A 25,251-nucleotide genomic window follows, 5' to 3' on the forward strand; every position below is an offset into this window, starting at 1 on the left:
GGGAGGTGACCACAGAAGGCAAAAATTGTACCTGCTTTACCTGCATCCAGACAAAGAGCTTCAAGAATGTTTTGAGACCTTCAGTTAGGAACCACTGCTGTATGAACCCATGATCAAAGACAGAGGAATGCAGTCAGGGTCACAAACTTCTCATTGGTTGTCTCACTATAATGTATTGTACCAAAAAACAATGAGATAATTTAGCATCGTTTCTACTCAGGTTATTTTCTTGACACTCAGGCTGTTTCTTCCATTTCTTGTTGTGTGTAAACTCCCAAATTATATCTTTTTCACACCTCTGAAATTTGCTACATTTTCCTTAACCTAACTAACATTAATTTGCAAGTGTTGTCCTCATTTGCTAAACTACTGATATTTTATGCAGTTCTCTCTCTGTTGACTATTATGTATTTTGTGCTAACTATTTATACTATTTTGTGCTAACTACTATTCCTGTGCTACTGAAAGAGTCCCAAGTGAGCTGACCATCTTCCACTAATGGAAACTGGCTTCTAAGATAGGTCAGGGTTGCTTCTCTAACCATGTATGGCGGGATATATGTTTTGACTTTGAACATATTCGAACTTCAAAGTTCTAATATGAAAGTTAAAGGAAATAAAAACCAAACATAATTTGGTTCTGAGTTTCCCCAGAGCTCTTAGGCCCCTCAACAGCAGTTTCTGAGCCAAATATATAAGTAAGCTTCTTCTGATGAAACGAACTAGTTTTCTAGTTAGATTTCTAAATGAATTTGGAATCAAAAAAGGATAGGATAGTGCTATAACAGGATAGTTCCATTATCCATCATTGCTCATTTTGCAATGCTTTTATGCATTGCTGTACATGGAGCAGTGCTGCTGCTATTTTGCACTATATCCTATCTTCGCTTCTAATGGCCTGAAATAAATCAGCTGTACTGCTTACAACAGATGAACAAATGGGACATTTTTTTTCTGTCCCAAAAATGATGTATTAGAAAATGCACAAATTTGGCCAACCCCAGTTTTATGAGTTTATGATAATTGTTTTTATAGAAATGATCTGTAAACGGATTAGTAAAAATAATGATTGTGTAGTGGGTTCATTCTGTCTCATAGACCCTCTCAGTAGAATAATTTAGTGAGGAACAAGGTACTTTCCTTTTATGTCTGAGATAAACTTAATTTGTAGTTCCAAACTCCTTCCTTGATTACCAGAGAATGGTATGTTCCAAGAAATTACTTGATGGGTAAGTTTTATCAAATATTTGAATGTTCATGAATCTGTATTTCAGAAGCCATATACCACCTACCCATTGTAGCCTAAATTGTTGGCCTAGATAAAATTTTCTCCACTGGTCTCCTTCTCTCCTTATTTCAAGTATTAAAAAAAAAAAAAAAAAAAAAAAAAAAAAGTGAAACAACAGAAACTGAGACCAAAACATTTCAGGACACATCTGTGGAAAGAGGCAGCCCAGATTATCACACCTGACTCTAAGATAATTTTTAGGATGAATGTTAATCTCCTTTTTTGGAAGCATTAGATTTTTTTTTTCCTTTCTTATAAGCATCCAACCCACTGCATTACCATGGAGAAATCTATCTTCCACCAAATTTTTATGATCACTCTTAATTTCCTTTGTTCTCATTACAAGGGAAATAAATAAAACAAGGAATAAATAAATAAAATAAGTCAAGTGTTTTTAGTGGAATCAACCAAGATTTTTAAAGGAAAGGTTTTTGCACTTCATCAAATTTTCTTTTTCTCATGTTTCATTGAAATATAATGCAGAATGGTAGCCCCAGACACTTTTACAAGCATAGTTAATCTTCTCATACAAAGTATCTTTTTACATAGTATTGCAAATTAAACACAGCCTGGGAAGCTTCCTGGGCACTGTAAAAATATTGTATGTGTCCCTAAAACAGTTGTGATGTTTCCTGCTGTGATTTCAGTCCATGCCCAGGAGCACTGTCCAGAATAGTTCCCAGGCATGGTGCAGGAGTTGGACTGTTCCAAAGGTTATTCCCAGCTGGCTATTTATGTGCAGCCTCCTCCTTTTCAAGGTTGAGAGAGTTGGCTTCTTCAGGCGTAGGCCATTGTGTGCCAGCAGTCTTCAGTGCCAAAGAACATTTCTGGGCATGTTTATTGTACTAGTGTGGACAGAATGATCACAATTGCCTTAATTGCTTTCCAGAAGTGCTAACCTCTTATGGTTGTACTCCTCAGTATAAACTGAGCATCATTGAGATCATATTTGCCTCACAGTCTCCTAGATATCATTCTATAATGAAGTACCATGAATGAAAATTCTCTTTTTTTAAGAATATTTTAAATTTTACATATTCTAAACATGAAACACTTGTCAAAAGTTTTTGTTTAAAGAAATCTGAAATTCATATGTCTCTTCATAAATTTTGGATTATGTGAGATTAGGATGGCCTCAAGGAAACTGTTCCATTTCCCAACATAATCTTCAGATTTTTTATAGCATATATATTTCTCAGTCTTTCCAGTCATGTAAACTCAGGAATTCTCTAATATGTTCTTGTAGAAGATATTCTCAGCTTAGGGAAATAAATGAAATTTTATGAATACACTTCCTTAAATGTCATTTTTAGTTCCCCCTCTATTCAGATCTATTAACTCTTCCAATATCTGCATTATCATAATGCGTTGATGAAAGCACAACAAATATCAATATGTACCATTAATTAGGAAAGTGAGGAGCTCCTGCTGTTCTGCAATTCTTTTGTGATCTCTTTTGGTGACTGGTCCTGCTCAATGTTGATTTCAGAATTGGACTCACTTTTAGAATAAAAAACGAGACACAATTAAGATACTATTTTGGGAAACAAATAGCTTTCTAAACTTTAAGTTGCTTTGAACATAATCAATTACAGGATGATTCATGTCCTTCCTCGTTTTGCCCTCTATCTGAAGAATTCACTGAGGTTTAACAGAGGGTGTTTTTCTTAGCCCTAATTCACATACTTTTATAAGCATATAAGCATTGGATTATGCAGAGTGAGTTTAGCTCTCTGTGCCTCCTTTGCCTGTCATAGCTCCTGCTTCCTTTCAGTTCTTACTCTTTTTAGAGTTGTGAATGAGACATAGCAGGGGCAGTAAACCAGCACTAACCAAACCTTGGCTGCAATTCTCCTTCTAGCAGCTCAGATGCTGCTGCCCACTAGTACTGAACCAGCCATGGTGTACACTGCATGATTACTGGGGGTTCATGTGTGATAACAGACATGTGAACAGACCTTTTTCATACAGTCTCCAGGCACCAGGTCATTTTTCTCCTGTCATAAGGACTCTACTAGTTGTTAATGTTATCAGTGTGAGTTTTTTAAAAGGAGTAAAATCCCAGTAAAGTACCTGAATAAAAAAGAGCATGGGCAAGGTGTGAATGAGATCTGTGCCTTGATACACATCACCTGAGACTTGATGGTTTTAAATTTAATTCCCAGTTCTACCATTCATATGTCTGTGAGTACTATGGGAAACACAGAAGCTGTGAAATAATGCATGCTCATCTGGTTTTCAAAATATCTGGTCTTCATTCTAGGTCCTGTTACAAATTCTGTGTTTTCTCAGCTGATTATTCCATGTCTCCTATGTTCTGTTTCCTTATCTCTAATGTGGAAAAAGAAACATTTTCTCCAAAGACAACTTTTGTATTTTTATTTTAAAAATGAGACTAAATCAATGGATATGCAACAATAACTGTAATTCTGAGATAGTGTCAGCTGCATGGGCAAAGATGGAAAATAGTTCAGACAATCATGTTAGAAAGAAGAGCTAAATTGTGCTTTTTAAGATCACTAAACAGAATGTAAAGCACATCCAGTAGTACTTCAGGGCTGTTTGCATCAAACCCTGAGAAATTACTTGTGTGCTAAACATGCAGCAATGCCAGTGGATGAGAATTCTCTGCTAACTTCTGTTGCTATTAGCTCTTTACACCAGCTTTGTGCAGGTACAAATGCACCAAGTCAAAGCAGTGGCAACTGTAATCTCGTACGAGGGACTAATCTCAGTGTGGCTCCTTCCCAGAGAATACATCGGATGTCAATTTCTGCTGATTCTGTTGGAAATGCCAGTACCATAATCTCATTAATTTGACTCTAGGGTCCTCCTCTTCCACTATCTTTTTCCTTCTAACTGTTCAAAGCAGAGCCTTTGGCAAAAGCATATTTTTTATTCTTTATCTGCTTTTCAGCATGTTTCCTTTATTGTTGTAACTGACATTAAGTTTATAGAAAATATCCTCCTATTCTTCTTTAATCAGAACTCTGCCAAGTCTCACTTTAACCACAATTTGATCTTTTTCTTTCTAGTGGAATTGAAAATAAAACTTACTTCTTTTATCCCACTTTTATTCTTAGCTTCTTTCAACAGAAAAAATTCCCTGTGGGAGTCTTTATTTTCTACTGCCTATTCAAATGTTGTGTCACAGTTACAAATATTGAGGCTTATGCATGTTCAGTCGTTTTCTGTAAAATAACAGCTTGGATTTTAACATCTTTTCCTTCTATGTTTATTTGATGTTTCAGGAGTATTTTACACAACATGTAGCTATATTTTTCCAAGCTTTCCATCCCATAAAGTTGTGGAACCATTGTCAGGCTGAAGATTGACTGCTGAACTTTGTGCCACTCTGATCATCCTTATCATTACCTGAATGTTTTCAATTTTGAGCAGCTCTCAATGTTAAAACAGTGGTGGAATTCCGTGTTGCATCAACTATTAATTATGCCTTTGTAACATTCAAATTTTTCATAAACATTAGAAGAGTACAGGCTGATTTTAGTTTCAAATCATTGTATTCAGCTAGTCAGATACTTTTATTTTACAAGAGCAAGATGGGAGCAAATCCTCTTCCGACTAATCAAATTGTCCTCCTCTGAAGTACAGTTTAATTTAGCAATATTTAAGTAAAGAATAAATACAGAGAACATATTCAGAATTCAGATATATGATTAGGAGTACTGAGCTAAGTGATAACCACCAGTGCTACTCAAATACCTTACAAATGCATTCCATAGTCACTCACAGTAACACTTCACATGAACTTCATAAGAATTTCAAGCTGTGATTAAGTTCTGCATTTGAAAGTGGAAAATAACAGAGGAAGGAAAATTCAGTCTTTCCCCAGACAGCACAGCATGGCAAGAAAGTGATGTTTGAAGGGTGAAGGAACCAAACTGGAGCCTGCTCTGTGGAAAAGGAAGGCAAAACCAGACCAAGCACAAAGATAAACTTTTTTCCTCCAAAAATCACACTATGATTAGAGTTATTTTTTCAGTTGGACAGACACAAAGTTCCAGTTTGGGTTTTTTTTTAATATTATATTTATATTTATTTTTTACTCTCTATCTCACCTTGGAAATAAATTCCACTTAAATGTTCTAATTCTTCTTTTAGTAATTCAAACATCCTAGCAACTGTCTTAATCCTTTCATAATGTGATGGTCCTTCCTTAATGGTTGAATTCAGAAAAGACTTCTGCCTCTTCAATTTTCTTTTTAATTTTCCAGATTAACCTTTTATTTAGCTGAGTTAATAAACCTTTTAAATGAGCTAAATCATTACATGGTATTTACAAAATCATTTCAGATTTCTGGAATGTCTTTCATTTCCAAAAATCTGCTCTTTACATGCTCTTACAGAGCCAAAATTGCTAGGAAATTATTGGTTTAAATTATATATGCTGTGCATTTCAATGCTTTTGATTGTCATACTCCAGCTCAACCTAATGAAAAGGTTTTACCATCCAGGCTTTGCCCCTTTTATTCCTAATAATTTTCCATTATGTTTCTAGCTTTTACATGTTAAACCTTGATGAATTTTCTGTATTCAGGTTATCTCATTTATTATTATTATTATCATCATCACCATCATCATCATTAATCCTCATTGAACTCTCTTCAAGAAAAGGAGCAAAGAATTTCATGTCCTGCACTGGGTGGACACTTGTCATTCAAGTATTCTCTGCCAAATAAAGGTAAATGGCAATTGGTAAATAGGATGGCATCTTCAGCTCCTTTCTGCCTACATACAGTCCTGAATGGATTCTGACAGCTTTCTTCTTGCTCAGACTAAGCTGCATTAGTTGTGCCATTTTGAGCTGCATCAGTAGCTAAATGTGTAGAGAGATTAATTGTCCCTTTCCTCCATGAACCAGTACTCAAGAGTTCCACACAAATCCTGAAATTCCTTGCATTTCATAAATGTCCCTATTTTCATTTCCTAGAACGTCTTTATTGTTGCTTTCCTAGGAGCTGATTTTGGGCATCACTTGAAAATGAAGTTGTTATAAAATAGCCGTGTTGACAGATGGCATAAACAGCGCAGCAAATCAAATCTGCTCCTGTGTTTTAATGGCAACAGGGAATTATCACCATGCCACTAAATTAAAGTCTTAAAAATGCAGTCAGTAAAGCTGGTGCTGCACTGAAATGACAGTTTCCAGAACTCCAACTCAACGAGGCAGCAACAATAGTAGCTTCTATGGCTGACATGCAGTGATGTATGCCTCAAAGGAAGTTCACAACCAGGTTTGCCAGGAGACTATCTCATTCCTGATAAAGCTGCTTTCTGATACTATTGTTTGGACTCACTGTGCATCAGTGGAAAACGTTAAATAAGCAGTGCCCAGGGTTTAATGTATTTGTTTTTAAGGCAGAGTCTTCTCAAGACTATCTCACATGTTTGATAGAGCCATTCCAAGTCCCTGAGTGTTACATGCAATTTTTGGTGGTTGGTTAATTCCTGGTGAAAAAAAATAACCCCAGAAATGTTAGTCACCCCTGTAATTCATTAGTTTGTAAGAAAATAATTAAGAACTGTAAGTGAGTGCACCTGGGATAAATTTTTATTCATTTGGAGCCTTAAATTTTACACCATTTAGATATAAGATAAAATCTAGGTTTGTTTAATCCCTACTAGCTTTAAGTACAGTGGGTTGAATTAGCACAGATATGCAACAGCAGTAACTGCCTCAAGTGGAGGAATTTATGGAGTGGCTTGATTTCATGTCTAAATATTTAGCTTGGTTTTCTGATATACTGAATATCCTCAAAACTATTTGAGCCAGAGCAGTATGACTAAAACGTGGTGGAATTAATTTTCAGTACATCTGAAAAATCAGTCCAGTCCTGCTTAGAGATGGGCACAGAAGTTGCTAATGAAGCTCTTCCAATTTTAAAGCAATGTAGGGGAGACTGAAAAAAAAAAAAAAGCCCTATTCATACCTGGAATACCACATCATCATTTCTTTCTGCTTAGTAAAGTTTTTCTGGTTCTTCAAACATTCGCAGAGACAGAACACAGAGATGGAGAAGCAGCACTGAGGTCTCAACATAGCACTGATTCACTCACAGCTCAGCAAGAAAACACTTTTCGAGTGGTCTTTATTCATAGAATGATTTGGATTGGAAGGAACCTTTAAAGATTACTCTGAGCATCCCCACTGACATGGTCAGGAACATCTTGCAGTAGATGCAAGGATGCACAAAGCCCCATCCAACCAGACCTTGAACACTTCCAATGATGGGACATTCACAATTTCTCTTGACAGTCTATTCTAGTGGCTCATCAGCATCACAGTGAAAAACTTCTTCCTTATATCCAATATTAGTCTATTCTCTTTTAATTTAAAGCTACTTAAAATTCTCTTTCAATCTAAAACCTGGTTCTGTCACTACCTTGATAAAAGGTCTCTCCATCTTTCTTATAAGCTCCCTTTAAGTGTGGACAGCCTGTACAGCGCTGTCCTGGAGCCTTCTCTTCTCCAGGCTGAACAGCCCCAATTCCCTCAGCCTGTCTTCCTAAGAGAGGTGCTCCAGCCCTGTGATCAACTTTGTGGCTCTCTGGACTGCTCCAGCATGTCAGTGTCCTTCCTATGTTAGAGGCCTCATGCATTGGGAAGATATAATAAATGTATTTCTCTGAAATACATTTCTGCTTTGCACATTTCTCTCTTAATGGTAATGTGTTTTTGGAGAAGCCAGTTGCTATAGAGTGTGTGAAAATTGGCACCAGTTAGTGTTGGGGTATTTCTTTTAGTAATATTGCAAATGAGGGAATGTGGTATGCAATGCAGGTACAACAAGAAAATGAACCATTTTTCTCAAAATCTTTTCTCAAAGACATTGTAGATTCTGCTCAGAATAATTATAAGAGATTTTTCTTACCCCAAGTGTGTTGTTAACATTGTTTACATCTTCTTGTAACATCCTCTCCTACTATAAGAGCAATTATTGTGTTCCTTTTTTCCAAATGAACTATTCCCTTGCTTGAAGTAGGTTGTACTTGACATGTCTTGTTATCTTTCAATTCTTTGTAAACAAAAAAAAGGACCCTGAAATACAGCTAACCATAACAGTGGCCTTATTTGCTTGCCTAGTCTTATTAAAAGACAGCAAAAAGCTGGTTTTTATGCATTCAGGTAAGTTATGACCATGGGTGACAAATGGCATCACCCTGTCTCACAACAAAATACTGCAGGAAATGTATGCAGAAACCAAAAATGAACCCTCTAAAATAAAAACATCCTAGCTGGCAAGAATCTCCTTCAAAGCTGAACATGGTGGTTTCATTATTTGCTTGCCATTTTAATAATGCTTTCTGTTTGTGATGCTACCTGTTGTCTAGGAAACACAAACTTACTCTACAGTCGCTGATAATACTCTGGAGAGATGGGGATTGCCAGGGGAATCATTATATTAAAGTGCAACAATTTTCTTAAAAATTTATTTTTGTTACATACAGCAAAAGACAAGGGATATTGCAAACAGGTTATTAAACTCACCTAATTTGATAAGAAGTATGCATGCAATATAAGTGTTCTACATCTAGAGAGGAGGGAAAAGCTGCTGTAGAGTGTTCTGTATTTGTCACAGAGAGTGTTCAGAGGAGCTGTGAACATTGATCAAATGTCTATATGTGCATCTTGATGTCTCTGAGCACTTTGCCTGATCAACCCAGTGACTGGTTCACTGCATCCTTTGTGGGATTAAATTTTCTTGGCTAAGTCTGGACAATAATAATGAAACTAATTTACATTGACATAGCTGACATCAAACTTAAAAAGGCTGTGGGTCAGTGACATCTCAAGAATAAGTCTGCAGTGGAAGGTAGATATTCCTATCTAAAAATGAAAAATAAATGTTAAAAACTAAACTAACTGAAATAAAGTCACATTCATTCAAAACACCTTTCACTAAAGTGGATTAAAGGAGTTACTCATATTGTAAGCAAAAGTATCTTGAATAAAAGTGATAGCATCTAAAACATATGGATTTTAAATCACATCATTTACTTATTCTTTCTGTCACTCTCTTCTGTTCCTCTCCCTTCCTTTATTCTTTTTTTTCCTCCTGTTTCTGTCTGGACAACTTCTATCTCTTTCATCCTTTAAAGATGCTCCAGTGGATTTGATCGTCACCGGCAAGATTGGGTAGACAGTGGCTGCCCTGAAGAGGTATGTGAGTAGTTTGCATCCTCAGCCCATCAGAGACAATTTATATAGTTGTGATGTTTTTGTTTCAATTATTCAGATCATAAAGCATGGTTTCAAGGCCAAAGAAATACTATATTCATCATTCAGGGGAAATCCCATAAAGCATAACAAAGAACAATCTGAGTAGTTTCAGTCCCCATTTGAGGGAATAAAACGGACAAAAATTTAAATTTTATCTTTGGGAAAAAACTTGAATTAAACAAAATAAAAAAAAAAAACTAGAAAGCCTCCTCCAAAACAGTGTCCCTGTGCTGATTTTCTTTTTGATCTCTGACTTTTGCCAGAAAAGGGGAAGAAACAGTGATGTTCCTTATTTCAAAAAACCCTTTGCAAGAGTAGCCTCAAGTGAAAAATAGACATTGCATTTTGGTTATGAAATCTGGCCAAGTCATTTATTATAGAAATTACACAGATGAATTCAAAGACATAAAATAAAAATAGTAATTGAAATAAAAATTTAAGAGCCCTCACACAACCAGCCTACATGGCATTTTGATTTCTTCTCATGGAGATGCAGTGAGAGGATGAAAAAGATATCTGATTGTGGTAGTGGTGGGCTGTCAAACAGGGACCATAACCCTCCTCTGAAAGTTATCTGGGGTACTCCTAGACAGGAGAAGTTAATTTTCAATAACATTTATAAATATAATGATGATGATGATGATTTTTTATGATGATGATGATGATGATGACTTTCCTGTTTAAAAGCACTTTACAAGTGTTTTTGGTTTGAGTTTTGGGAGGTTTTTTCATTTTCCTTTTTATTTTTTTTTTCATGTTGGGATTGTGATAATAGGAACAAATTAATTTATGGCACTGTTAATCTTCATAAAAAAAGAAGGTTGCCATTAAAAAAGCTGTTATTTTTCCTTTTTTGCCGAACAGGCTAAATATCCTCAAGAGTTTCAGCAACATAGGCCTTCTGAAATATCTGGTGAAACCCAGGGCAAAACATAGCCCCAGGTGTCTAGTGAGAAAAGCACATCCTGGTTTTTTTTCAGTAGAAGCAAAGAGAAATAATGCTATAGATCTATATTAATGGAAGAATTTTTTTTTGTAACTGTAATTGCAAAATACCTACACTACATACTGGCTTATTACATGGCCTTGAAGCTTCAGCTTTGCAGCTTGTCACCAGCTGATTTGAAAGCAAAATTTCTCAGATGTTTACTATCTGTGGAGGGCAACCATTTCAAGAACATAGGATAAAAGTTACAGGGAGCATGTGTTATTATAGGGCACAACCCTTGTATTGCTTTAATCCAGATTATAATTAGCTAGGATTCAATTGTGCTTGCAAATTAAGATATCAAAAAACTTCTCTCTGCAGGACATCAACATTCCCTTCTGTTTCTCCTTTATTGTTTCAGTCCAGCATGTGCTCCAAGGTTTAGTACATGATCTGTGAGGAAATTATCAATATACTAAGTGTATCTGAGAAATTAATAGTTTAATTTGCACAGTTTTGGGCTACTTGGTTGCAGTTGACTGTCCAGATTTTAGACTTTCTGGAGTAGAAGCAACAGCTCACTTGGCATCCTCCAGAATTATGCCTGAGCTGACTGCTAGAGTTCCAGGAAGGATAAATAATTAACACACAATGGTTAGTTTTAGATGCTTCACTCAAGATGATAAATAATGAAGATTCTCATAGTAAGGTTTTTTTAATTTTAATATAGATTTTGAGCTAGATTTTGACTAAATTATATCAGTGAAATTAACAGTATTTTTTTCAGAAAAATACAAAGAAATATAAAGAATAATATCCTGCAGGCACTGATACATTTCTGTAATGTAATAAATAGTTTCAAGTAAAAAAAAAAGGTAAAATATCTGTGAATATTAAAAGAAAGCCAATGTCCACTGGGCTTTGACAGCCAGGTCCCAATAAAATGAAATAAAGTTTTGCATGACTCCACTTCTCATTAAAATGAATGGGGACAGCAGGAGTTAGATGCTGTTCCCATATTTGCTGAAAGATAATTGGATATATTTTCCTGCAAAACTGTGTGAACCATAAAAGAAATTATTAATTGCGTCCTCAGACTTTTAAAACTATCCAGAACTTGGGAGAAAAAAAAAAGAGCAAGCAGACTCTATTTTTGTACCAAAATATTTGCCCATGCAAATAAATATTTAGTATTTGATAGTGAACTTTATTGATAGTTTGCTAATATATTATAATAACTTTATTATTTTTATGTTTATCTTTTATAATAATTGTGGTTTATATTTTTGTATATTATGGTTTTATATATACAAATAATAAATTCCATTTTAATCTTATTTGAATTAATAGGCATATAGTGAATGGATTGATTTATTGTAATAAATAAATATTCTATAGGCTGAATACATGCACACATTTTATGCATCTATGTGTGTTCTCTTGTGATAATTCCATGTAGAGCCTAATTAAATGCTCCAGTTAACTACACATTGTTTGCTATGAAGAGCTACTATTTAGTTCCCACATATCTTTTTTAACATGTTTTATGTCACCTGGATTGATGGCAGTGAGCTTTCATAACAGAAGAGTAAAAATCTGAATTATAAACTTAAATGTTAAACCTTGACTGAGGGAAATAACAAGCTTGACAATCTGGGGTGACTTTGTAATTAACAATTAAGAGTCGTAAATTTTGCAGATAAATGAAAAAATATATGCTGCTGAATGCTGCATAGAGACTTGAAAGGGGAAAAGGAAAAAAAAATAAAAGAGAAAGCTCTTGAAATTTCTTTATCTAGTGTCTATTTTCACTCTTTTTATCACAGCAACTTGTCCGTGATTAAATTCTTCATTCTTGACAGTTTCCACTGAGAATTAATTTGCTCTTCCTTGTTTCTGTTATTTCCCAACAGTCAAAGGATAAGATTTGTGAGAAGAATATAGACACAACTGAAACACCTCTGTACTCCACCACCACCCTTCTACCAACCACCACAAGGTTCAGAGTTTTAACAACCACCAGAGGATCCACCACTTCCCACCTTCCAACCAGCCTGCCCACAGAAGGTGATATGTATACACTGCATTTTTACACTTGAAAAAAGCAATTTACAACTCAGAAGGAAATTTATTTCCTTTAAGTATGTGTTGATGACAGCCTTTTCCCTCTGGGGCAGAAGAAGGAGTTGGAAATTGCATTCAAGTCTATTGCTTTTAAATTGCTCGCTCTTGTACCAGTAAGGTGAAAAGGGGATGAATGCTCCAGGACAGGATGCTGATGGGGAAGTAAGGACAAGTTAGGAAGACTTCATGAAAACTTGAGGTTACAGTAACTTTTTCATGTTCCTTTACATTCAGGCAGTAGTCCAAAACCTGCTGAAATAGTAGCAGTAAAGGTCCCTGCTAAATCTAGAAGAAATTCCCATCACAGACTTAACGAGTTTGTAATTCTTTTATGGATTCTATTTAGCCAGGTGAAAATTATAGATAATTCAAAATAAAAACCTCTTTGAAATATGCCTGTTTACCTTTTTTTCAGTCAGTTGACACTGTTCTTTTCATGTAGTGCTCACTGTTGTGAAGTAGTTTCTCTAGGCTTCTGAGTTGAATTAACTGGGTAAGCAATGGTGGGTCAGTTCTCATCCTTGTACCAATGGCTGCTTAAATCTTACCTTTTTGAGCTTGGGATATCCTAGTTTCCTGCTTTTGGAGGAAATTCATCTGGGCAAGAAAGCTAATTCAGATTAATCAAGGAACATCTATAAAATGTGTGTGTGTGTGTGTGTGTGTGTGTGTGTGTGTGTGTGTGTGTGTGTGTGTGTGTATGTTTAATGAAATTGTATGTTAATGCAACAAAAAGTACCAGGTACAGATTTTCCAAGTAGCCTATGACAAGAAAATCTGAGCTGAAGACATTTCAAGGTGGGAATCTACTGATAAGAAAGGCTGGTTAGTTTAAAGCAATAAAAGTTTATAAACTGTTGGTGCAGCATTTGGACTGCATTAAAAGGAATATTGTCTGCCATTCTGTTCATTAAAATTCACAAGAAAGAGAGGAACATGAAAGTAAATAGGGTTTAGTATTAGTAGACTTTTCCAAGATTCTTCAAAAAGAAACTAAGTGATTGTCTTACTTTATTGACATATGTTGGTTGATATAGTCCTTAATATGATAGAATGCTCAAGCTAAGTCTGAACATGTAATATATATTAATTATTTATAAACATTATGAGACAGACTCTCATACCCTTATTTGCTGGTGTTTTGAATCCTCCTCAGTGCTTTAACACTCTCGTAAGTAGGTTTTTTTAGTGGTAAGAAAGTGTAGTGTTCAGTGTGAGAAAAAACACAATCTAGCTCTCATTGAGTTGAGTACCAAATAATTTTCTTGTTGTGGAATGTTTCTATCATTAGAAATTTATTGCTAAAGTGAATCATGACCTAGAAAAATGCTTTTTCCTTCAACTAACTTTAAATTTCCTTTATAGATGACACCAAGATAGCACTGCACCTAAAAGATAATGGAGGTAAGAGATTTTTTTTTACCTGTAAATAATGTCAGTATTTTGTCAAATTGTCCTCCACTAAACTTTATTAATCAAAATCTGTCTGTAGAAATAGTTTTTACCAGACTCTCAAGGGACCCAGCATCCCACATCTCTGTGGAAGATAAGTAGGGTAAATAAGCTTAGGAACTGTTTAGGAAACTAAATATTTACAATTCTCTTTAGCATTCTATAATTAAAGAGCTTGTTCAATTATGAACATATTAAATAAATTTTAATTTTATAAATACAGTTATTGACTAGTAATACAGTATTAATACAGTTATTGACTATAATAATTCAGTTTTACCTAACTGTTTTAAGAGAGTATATGGTGCTAGTTCTAAATAATGATATTGGGCTATAAAGTCATTCATAGTAGTGAATCATTACGTGACATTTTGTTAATAAGCATACCCATTTTATATCTACGTCTGTACTAGAAGAGATCCTGCACATTCTCCATGCACATTTCCTGTGCAAGTTAATAAGATCACCTTTGCCATAAAGGCCCCTGTTAAATGAGGCTCTGCAGGGGACTGGTTTTGTAATCTTCTTTGTGAGTTCAAGGACTGAGACCTGAGATTTTTCCTTCTGCCTTTGAAGTGGATGAGAATTCCCCTACTAGAACAGGACTGAGTTGTCAGACGTTGACTGCACCTGTGTTCATTGCCAAAGGAGGGCTGGCTGAGGTGAAAAGGAAGATTTGGGTTAATTCCTGAAGGCTTCAGAATAGTCTGTCAAAGCAGAGGAAGATTTGCTGAACAAATTTAAATAAATCACATTTCCACTGATATTAAGGGGAATATTATTGGCTCTGATTGCCTTTCCGAGCAGGGAGCGTGAAGTTTCTCTCATGGGTCAAGGGAACAGGTAGCCAAGTGTGGCAGCAGGCACAGGCAGGGCACGGGGCAAGCCCAGCAGCTCAGGGAAGCCACAGGGGTCAGCCCTGGTCTAGTGACCATCAGCTGAGTCTGCAGCAATGAGGCAGACCCAGGGACAAGGCAGGAAGCCAGGCTCGTGAAGAAGGGAGCAGCAACGCAGCAGAGCGGCACAGCTGCCAACAGACAGCTCAGGGAAGGACCAGAGAGAGCATCTCCCATCTAGAGAAGGGGCGATGATGAACCAGGTTTGCTCAGGAATTCTGCATCATCAAAAGGATAAACAGCCCCAAGGCCCATCCAAGGAGGCACAGTCCATGGACAGGACTGGAGACAAACTATCTTTAGAGCTGGTCCAGGACACAAGATCAGAGATGGGATTGAATATAGGTTCATCTGCAGCATGGCTTAGGTTTGGACCTGAGCTTACATGGGGACCCCAACATCATGGGCAGAGGTCCCACATACAGCAGTCCAGAACAGCTGAGATATAGCAGTTGCTCAGGACCCTCACAGAGAATTATTCAAGTTTTGAAAAAACACAGAGTGCAGATGCCACTTAGCTTGTTTTTCTGTTCTCCTGCCATTTGTTTTTTTAGTCATATTCAGCCATTATTTTCTCCTTCCCTCAAACTAGAGATCTGTTCACTCCACAGGGGCAGTTCTCATCCTCTTCCTTGCCAGTCTCCCCTCTGTCATTTTGTTGTCACCAAGCACAGCATGGCTGGTCTCATCATGCTGTATTGGACATTAAATTGCCCATTTGTTGGCAGTGGTGTTTTTGACATTGCTTTGATGCATAAGTGATCCCTTGGATTAAAGTGATCTGTAAACTCAATGTGGTACTTTTAAGCATTTTGTCCATGGAAATGTCCCTGAAACTTTCTCTCTCTCTCTTGAAATCAAACTGCTTCTTATTTTATTGTGAAAATTGCTTCAGTGCTCTTAGAGGTCAATAGTCAGCACTTCATTCTCCTTTCCACAGCTGTCTGTTCTGAGCTGGGGGTGTGTTCCTGGCTGAAAAGCACCCACACTCTGCCCTGTGAGCCAATGCTCTGTGGCAGGTGGCTGATCCAGGAACAGGCAGCTCTCCATCATGAGCATCTCATACACAGCTCAAAACTGCATGCTGTTATATGAAAAATTATTCCAAAAGTGGGGTTTAGAAAACACATCCATGTTTCTTTCAGTTCGGGAATCGCAGCAGGATTGTTTTTTCACTTGTTTGTTTTGTGCGCAAGATCTGAAAAGAAAAACTAAATGTTGAATCCTAGAGCTAATTATGGCTGTGGCCTACTTGGTAGGTGAGGTTAGGGTTTGAGGCATTGGTTATAAATAGAAAGTTCATTTCCACAGAGGAAGCTGCTGCATTTCAGGAGGAAAAGCCAACACCTGATGCAATTATTCATTTTCCTTGAGCTTTCCTTTTATTCTTGAAATTTAAAAAAAAATTAAAATTACTTCAAACAATACAAAAGCAAAGCAACACTCCAGGATTTCTCATTCACACAGCAAATGTATCTTTTAATCTGAGAAGTTCTTTTTGATGAATCTTCAATTATGCATTGAATTTTCTAGTGTCTCCTAGATTAGACTCAGATAAAACCTCTGTAGCCGCAGGCACATTGTTTGATTCTCTGTGGTTTGTCAGCCTTTCATAAAGAGTAGATTATTCCAGGTCATGAATACAGGGTCTTTACTTTCTCACACTAAATCTTTTAAAACTCTAATGAAAGAGAACCCTTTATAATGGAAAACCAAAGCTATATTGGATCAATGATTGCCTATAGTTTGATGTGTCCTTGGGTGATAGCAGTCAATATCTGGTTAAGTAGAACAAAAGAATTCCATAGAAATTCTACATCTCACCTCTGTCTAGAAGTTTTGAAACCAAATTTATAAATTATTATAAATTTAATTTTTTTTTGTTCTGCTTTGACCTTTTAATTGTATGAGAAAATCTTTTGCAACTGTACTGTAATCCATGCACAATTTTGTGGCATATCTTAATGTACATTTCAAATTTGCTTGGTTTTGTTTCTTCTGCTTGCCCTCTTTCTTTACAGACATGACAAATGCCTGTTACATGCAAGTTTTAAAATACAGGTGGCACGCCATCACAATTTTTGTTGTATCTTGGTTCTCCTTAAGATGACAAGCATTTTATAAGTTCTAAGAGATATCCAGCACTAAAAATGTACAATATTTTTGTTATTAATTTCAGATTCCATTGTTTTTTCATTTTCTTAAAATTTAACACAAATGACTAAACAGTTTAAAAGCCTAATTTTTCATAAAAACTGTGAGCAATTGGCCCTGGCTATCCTGTAATGCAATATTTTCTTGTTGAGACGTCTCTGGTGGATGATTTAGATGATTGGGTAGCACATCTAGAGATTTTATTTGACATTTTTAGACACTTTGTTGTGATGATTAGATTGCTGTGAGTCCCCCACAGTCCTTCAGATTTCAAACTCAAAAGAAAAGTCTGTCTTTTGGACAGCAGGTATCAGGCAAATGCTACACTTTTCATTCCTCAAGGTGAATCAGTTTCATACAGAAATTTATTTCATCAATTTCATACAGAAATTTCTGTTTCAAAAAAAGGAAAGCTGTGGAAAAAAAAAACTGTTGAAGGAAAAGAAGCTGTTTTATTTATTTGTTAACAAGTTGATCCCAGCATATGTAGTTTAAGAAAATGTCAGTATCATGTTTTTTCACTCTCGTTTGGACATTTTCAAAGATGGTCTAGATACAACTAACAGGAATTTACAAATAGGATTAACATTTGTGCTACAGAGACCTTAATTTGATTTTGAGAGATTAGGAAACTCAGTTAGAAATGACCAAAATGTAGACAAAGTTTTGGAAAAAGAGTACTTTTATATACTTCATATACAGTGATAAACTTGCTCAAGACTATTTTTTCCAGTAGTGTCCTATGTCTGGAAACTAGCTTCCAATAAGTCATCTGTCTTCTTAATTTCAATTACAGAGAAAATGTAGTCGTTTTTTTCTTGTGTACCCTGAACTCCAGCTGCAAGACATAAAACACCATCTAATACCTGATAAGAGTCATATAACTTTTCTTTCTAATATGTTAAGTTGCTATATGATTCAGAAAATTAGATATATTTCACTAAAGAAATAAGCCAGCCTTTCAGGCAAAACAAATTTCTTTTTCATAGAGGAAGTTATTATGACCACACAATCCAAAACCAAATGACTCAGCTTAGTAAGTCACCATGAATTAGCTGAGTCTTCCCCAATTTTGAAGTAAAACATAATAAATTAAGAACATTATAAACATAACCTTTGTGTGGGCTTAAAACTGTTTTAAAGTGGACTTCATATAGGATAAGATTGACAAGATATGGCTTTTTTTTACTGCAAGAACTTAGCCTAGCCACAGGAAATGACCTTCCAAAGGCTTCATCTCATCTGGTGTTAGCCAGGAATCCACAAGCTGTTCATTTAGCCTTCCTCCTAGCCAATGGCAAGCAGTTGGCAGGAGAAAGTAATAAAATGTCATGCTAAAATAAGTGCCCAGGCTGGAATATGTTACTACATGGGGTGCCTAATTCTACTAGATGCAGAGTAAAATCTAAATTACATGCTAAAAGTGGGCATCTTGTAGGTACCCAAGGTTTCCTTAGATTAATTCTCTTCAGGTCATCCTAGCTCATGTGTTTTGTTTCAATTCTTGTTCAGAAACCTGCAGGCCAAGAGTCAGACCTTTTTTCCCAGTCTTTTGTCATGAAAAACAAGAGGATTTAAGGTTTATATCATTATTGCAAAAATTCTGTTGAGATTAGTTAATGGATTATGTAATTATATGTCTATTCTGTGTGTTCTGCTTACTCAAAAATGCTGGTGTTCCCCTAAATTTGCAGGGTTCACACAATTTGTAAAGCAAGGATTTCCCTGAAAAAAGCTGGTCATAAAGTTTACTTTACCTGTGCTGTGCCATGTGCTGTATTTGTATAAATAAAATCTTACCAAAGACCAATTTTGAAATGGTTTCTATCAATAGTCTTGCAAATAAAGAAAAAAGAGAAAAGTGTCGGACCAGAGTGAAGTGGAATAGGTGGTGATGGATAGAAATGTACTCATAGGATAAAAATATGAAGATAGGTAGAGTCAAGAAAAATTAATCACCTTCATTATCAGATAAATGAGAAAGGGCCCTGTAAACAGAGATTATCTGATTTTTTTACCTTTTTTCTTTTATAAAGATGGGAAAGAAATTCCAAAATGAACAAATAAAATATAACTCAAATAAGTCAGGGATTGTTCCTGTATTTGATTTCACACTTCAGATTATAGGTTAAGAAATGCTGATACATCTCCTCACTTTATTCTCTATTCCTCTCTGAACTTTTTCCAAGCTGTTTCTCCTCTCTCATTTCTCAGCAACCTCTTCTCAGTTCGCATTAGAGATAGGTCTTGATAAAAATCATAAATCTCTCTTGTTGTCTTTGGTATGATCAAAGTTGAACTTTAGACCCAACTAATTTCCCTAAATGCTGATCCCTGCTTTCTGCAAATTCAGCTGTAACACTCAGAAAAGGAAAGCAGTGCTTTTAGCAAAAAGTGTGGGGTCTACCATGGTATGTTACTGTATGAAACCTGAAATGATGGGCCAAGTATAATTCAAGTCCTTTCTTCCCAGGAAAACTTGGGATTTAAGGAAAGCCTGTACAGCTTTGCTGGGGTTCAGTATGGTATTACATTCGTGTCTGATGGCAGATATCTTACTGAAATTGAGCCAAAGCCAAGAACACAAGCTTGGAGAAAAGCAACAGCCTGTTAGATAAATATTCCCAACTTCCTCATGCATCAGACACAGGAAGAAATATATCTTACATATTATATGCAGTGGCCAGTGGGCTACATGCATGCTTTTTAAATCAAGTAAAAAATGAAAAGTGCTGGACTCATCTATTCTGTTTTAAAAAAATTGAATATTGCATCAATAATCTTTATTCTTTTTAGTTGCATAAATAAACTGTTGTTTTTCACTTGCTTCATGGTACTTTGAATTGTACCTAAATGTTTCTTATAACAAGAGAGTTATGCCTTCTCCAGAATTTTTGCATCTCAACTACATCCCAGTTTTATTGTCAAATAACCCCAAGAAATAAAATATCACTTTCTCCTTGAGCAAAAAAGGGCATTTTTCATCATATTAAGCCTTATATATCCCATTGAGGAAGCATGATGTTAAAAAGCCAGAGGAGCTGTGTGTGGACACTTCAATATATATTGAAATCTAGCATACTAGTTTTGTTTGTCTTTGGTTTTCTAAGGCAGATATAAAATGATGTATGGTATTCTGCTCTTACAGTTTTCATGACTTTGTTGGAAAGGCACACAGCTGACTTTGTTAGTCACACATTTACTTTTTCTTGACTTTGTACCATATCAAAGAGTTAATGGGAAAACCCCATGTAGCTCTAAGTGCAGATCTTAAGGAGGACTACAAAAAACTGCATAAACTTTTAAGAAAAGGCTGTTTTCTTTAGTGTTTTATCATCTGCTCCTGTTGCTGTCACAGTGCTATGGCAATGTGACAGCTAGGGCACACAAAGATCCTGTGATCTTCTGTCTCTAATTTCCTATTCTACATGGAGTTTCCTATTCTACGTGGAGTTAAGCCAGTTTTGCAGTCAGTACCATTCTCCAATCTTCTCTGTGAAGAATGGCAAATGGTCGCTGTAAAGAATGGCAAAAATGAAGGTCAGGTGAAGGAAAGCTCATATAGTTGTGCATTTTGCATTGAAGTTGAAATACCTGAAGCTGTTCTGTGTCCCAAAGGTGTGGTGGGCACTCTGTGAGTAACTCTACAGGCATTAGACACAGCATTAGAGTGCTTTACCTGCTTTGCCTTATTGTCTTGTGTTTGCTTTCAGTAAGGTTAAGGGGAGTCAATGGGGTGACAGAATGGAAATTCTTATAAATAGCTAACTTTTTTTTTCATCTGAATTTGAATCAGCTGCTTTTACAGGTAAATCGTGTGGTCCTTCATGGTACTTATTGAGCTTCATGATGACAACTTTTTGATGGTACTACATATTGTAATGGCTTGCACGGTCTCAACCAGCTCAAAGTAAAATACTAAAATTAATACAAATAACAACTGTTGTAGCATTAGGTGATATTTTAGAGCAGAAGAATGAAAGCCCTTAGCTAACATATTTGGAGTACTGTCATCCTATATACAGAGGGATTTGATTGTAATGGACTTTCATCAATTTACTACACTAAGCAGTTGATCAGTCTTGGAGAGACTTACTGAGTTGCCCTGGGTCCTACAGAAAATTGATAGCAAAGCCTGATACTGAATTCTGATTTTGTGTGTTGTAGTTCATAATATTCTCACTCAGAGACCACCTTTCACTTCTTACATGCAATTGAAAATCAATTTTTAAAGCATTAGCTGAGCCATAACTTAATAAATCATCATGAAACCAAGTAGAGCAATGGCTTAACCTCAAAATGTTAACAAATGCTAAGGGATTGAACCCACAAATCAAGAAAATCACACTCCATTACTGTGAATAAGTTGAGAACTCCAGAGCGTGATGTTCCTAAAAGAGGTAGAGAGAAAAATTTTATAGGAATTCCCTTGAGTCTCTGGAGAATCCTTCCAACTGCACATTGCCTTATTCCCTCCCACAGGCCATTAATCATCTTTTCAGGAATCTGTGTTATGTACAGGGAAAAACCTTGTGTGTGAAGAACCATATACCTGCCCCATAAAGCACGGAGTCTCCTGGTAGATTCACATTCCAGATGTTATTGGAGGCCTGGAAGAGGGGGAAATTCTGGTGGCTCTATTGAGCTCCCTGTACCTGTAAGCCTGTGTGCTCAGCTGCCCTAAACATGACATCCTCCCTCTTGCATGAGCCTATTAACTCATACCCACTGTCATGCAAACAGGAGTGATACAGTTTCCAGGCTTGCAATTATACATGTATAGGGTGGAGGGGTGGTGAGTGAACCTGATCTGTAGTTGCCCCAGAATATGCAGCAAGAGAAGGTTTCTGCTCTTTTGCTGACCAAAAAGGAGAAAATGAATTCTTCTGATAAAAAGAGGGGAGAAAAGAACCTAGTCTGGGACTGAGTTATCTTCTTCAGGCTGATTGCTGCTGTTTAAATCATCTATATCCCTGGCTTTGTGTGTCAGTCAGGAGGGTCAGATAAGGTATTGTGTTTTATCCCTTAATGATGCATAAAAGTGAGATTGAATTGGAGGTTCAAATCCAATGGTTTTTTTCCACATGGTATTTTACCATCTGATCAAAATGCAAGAGCAAAAAGGAATGCCTTTTTGGAGGGAAGAGCAAAATTTTATTTTCCAAGTCTGCAATGAAATTCTACATTTCTGTCTGTCATTCACCTTTTGTTCCACATCACTTTATATAAAGGAAATTTTCTAGCCAGGAAGTACCAGTAATTCATCTATTTTATCTATTTTTCCTCATTTTTCCTGTAAAATATTTTGTATCTCTGTTCTCACAGACAGCGACTGTAATCTCTGGAAATTAAACTCTTTTTTATCTCATACCATAAGAGGTGTAAATGTATGTATCACAATTTTGTTTTCTCATATATAAAACTATCACAGTAGAAACCTTTTGTAAACTTTAAAATTAGAAAATAAAAAACAATATATTGTATTTCATTATTTTACAAACCTCAAGGGTTAATATGCAGTTATGAGAAAAATAATGTTGGCAATGTACCCTCAATGTGTTTACAAAGAGCAAGTAGCAGTTTGCAAGCACTAAAAAGTAGTCTCAATTTGTAGACACCTTTGTTCTCTTAAAGTCAGCATCGCAGTCCTGTGTGCCATAGCAAAACAAGATTTTCAGTTTTCATTCCTCGAGGTTTTTTTTGTTTTCCTGCTCTAAAATAAGCAAGCCCAAGAGTAACTGGAGACATAATAGTTATTTTAAATCAAAGATTATGTAGAGTTCACGTGTTTCTCATGGAAACAACGGGAACATTTTTATTGTGTTTTCACTTTTTTTTTGCCTTTATATTAGGGAAAAAAGGCTACTTGCTCATTCTATCCAGTCATTCAGCACCTAATGAGAAGCTGACTGACCTTGGACCAGGCTCCTTCAGCTTCAAAGTTTAATGCATTTGAGTTTGAGAAGACATTATAAATATAGAGTATATTATATGCAACAATTCTTCTTGAGCATAAGAAAAGGAAAGTCTGGGGAAAGTTCCACAGAGAAAACTCCTTTTGGGAAAGGATTGGTTATAAAACAAATAGCCTTCCACGGGTATAGCCTTGCCTGGAACAACAGACATGCTGTGAGAATCTTAGTAAGATTTCTACACCTGAAAAAGTTTCAAAGTCCTTGTTTTTTCATCTATTTCCCTTGGTGGCATTTTAAAGGAACTGACAGTTGATTTTGCAGCAAAGAGTATTTTCAGTGTTGACAACACTGTTTATTGTCTCTGTGTAAAGAGAGTGAAATCAATTTCTCATGAGTATTTGAGCCCTGGCGTCAGTGGACTGAATTTCCTTATGGAAAATACAAGTTACTTAAACTTGATGTAATTTAAGGAAAGCCTTTCTTTTGTTTCTTTTTTTTTTTTGCATTTGGCAATCTGATCACTGCACTGATGTCCACACAGTGCTCCACCCTTGACTAGCAGAAATCTGGGCAGGCAGTTGACACCTGTGCTGTTACAAAGAGAGTGTGTTCTAGTTTGCAAAGCTGGATGCTGAAAGCTGAGAAAATATCAGACCAAAAGGGATTAAATTGATGACCTTTATAGAGTGGTTAGGACCTTTGCTGAAGTCCAGCACTTTTTAAAATGCAGAATATAATGTTATGCCTTCAGCCATAACATAGTAACAATACAAATTGCTCATTTAATGCAAGTCGGCCTGAAAATGGGTACATGTGACAAAGTAGTTTTTGATGCACAAATGTGACATTGAAGTAAAGAGTATGAAACTGTCAAAAAGATAATTATGATACAAACAAGCTATGAATCCTCTGCTCCTTTGCAGGAGCAGTTCCCTCTCAGTAGGGTGACTCAGAATGAACTGTTCAGCAGTGGGAATTAGCAGTCCAACCAAGAGGATGTACAGTCAAGCAGGCCTTTTCTGAAGGCCTTTCAGTTACTTTATTTCCATTTGTATGGAAATTTGAAAAATACGTACAAGTACTAAATATTGTTACAGTGCATGAACAGAAACTAAGACTGGTGTTTCTATCCATTCATCTGTTCTCAGATGAAGTGAATATTGATGGTTATGTCAAGCAAAAGATTCTGCTGTCTGAATATAAGAAGAATCTTTTTTTTTTGATCACCTTTCTTTCATGTCTTCTCCATGAATCCGGCACCCTTTTTTATGTAGTGCTCTAACTAACAGGAAATATTTTAATGACCCTTTAGGAGACAATTTTGAAAATTTGAAAAATAGAACTTCCACACTCTAGGTAATATCTTCTTTCCTCTGCTGCAGTATAAAGAATTGCCTGGAAATGTTCACAGTATGTATTTTGATAAAATAAAATAAAATAAAATAAAATAAAATAAAATAAAATAAAATAAAATAAAATAAAATAAAATAAAATAAAATAAAATAAAATAAAATAAAATAAAATAAAATAAAATAAAATAAAATAATAAAATAAGCTGACGCCGAATTTTCCATTTCAAAACTCCTATACATTTGTATGAACTAAGCTCTAAGAAAGCAAAGTAAATCCCTTTGTAGGATTTAATCAGGGAGAGATCTGGTTCTTGGATCCTGTATGAACCAGGTCTCTCCCTGATTAAAAACTCAAACTTGGAGAACATAGCACACTAAGACAACCAAACAAATATTTCAAGGGGATGGCACAGCAAAAAAGATGGTTGCAGATATCAATGATTTTTATTATAGTCCACTTGCCAAACAAGCATGGTGAGAGGAAATGTAAAAGTGGACCTGAAAGAAAATTTCTCATAAGCAAGACCAGAGAGGTGTTGTATGGAGTAACACATCAAAGTGATTAGAGGAATTTCCAGAAAAGCAGAAAACAGTGGGAATATCACACAAGCCCACAGAATATGAGGAGTTGGAAGGACCCACAAAGACCAGAGAGTCCGAATCCTGGCCCTGCACTGAGCCACCCCCAAGAGTCACACCGTGTGCCTGAGAGCATTGTCCAAATGCTTCTTGTACTCTGTCAGGCTTGGTGCTGTGACCACCTCCCTGAGGTGCCCAGGAACCCTCTGGGTGAGGAACATGTAGCAGAATGATGGAAGTTTGTGAAGACAAATTACCAGAGCTCTACTGCTATTTCTTAAACCTAGGACTTCTAAATGGCTCTTGTGCCTGCAGAAGTGGG

The 25,251-nt window shown here is 36.1% G+C and overlaps 1 protein-coding gene across 1 annotated transcript in view; it reads left to right on the top strand.

Annotated features, from left to right (window-relative positions):
- Positions 1-25,251, top strand: part of PLXDC2 (plexin domain containing 2) — a 247,175-nt gene that overhangs the window by 207,144 nt on the left and 14,780 nt on the right. Inside the window, exons 10-12 of the mRNA XM_084214132.1 lie at positions 9,409-9,469; positions 12,371-12,524; positions 13,947-13,985. Of these exons, the coding sequence (XP_084070258.1) occupies positions 9,409-9,469; positions 12,371-12,524; positions 13,947-13,985 (254 nt within the window). The remainder of the gene's footprint in view (positions 1-9,408; positions 9,470-12,370; positions 12,525-13,946; positions 13,986-25,251) is intronic.

Source organism: Fringilla coelebs (genome assembly GCF_963513975.1).
Source record: "Fringilla coelebs genome assembly, chromosome: 1".
Taxonomy (NCBI): Eukaryota; Metazoa; Chordata; class Aves; order Passeriformes; family Fringillidae; genus Fringilla; species Fringilla coelebs.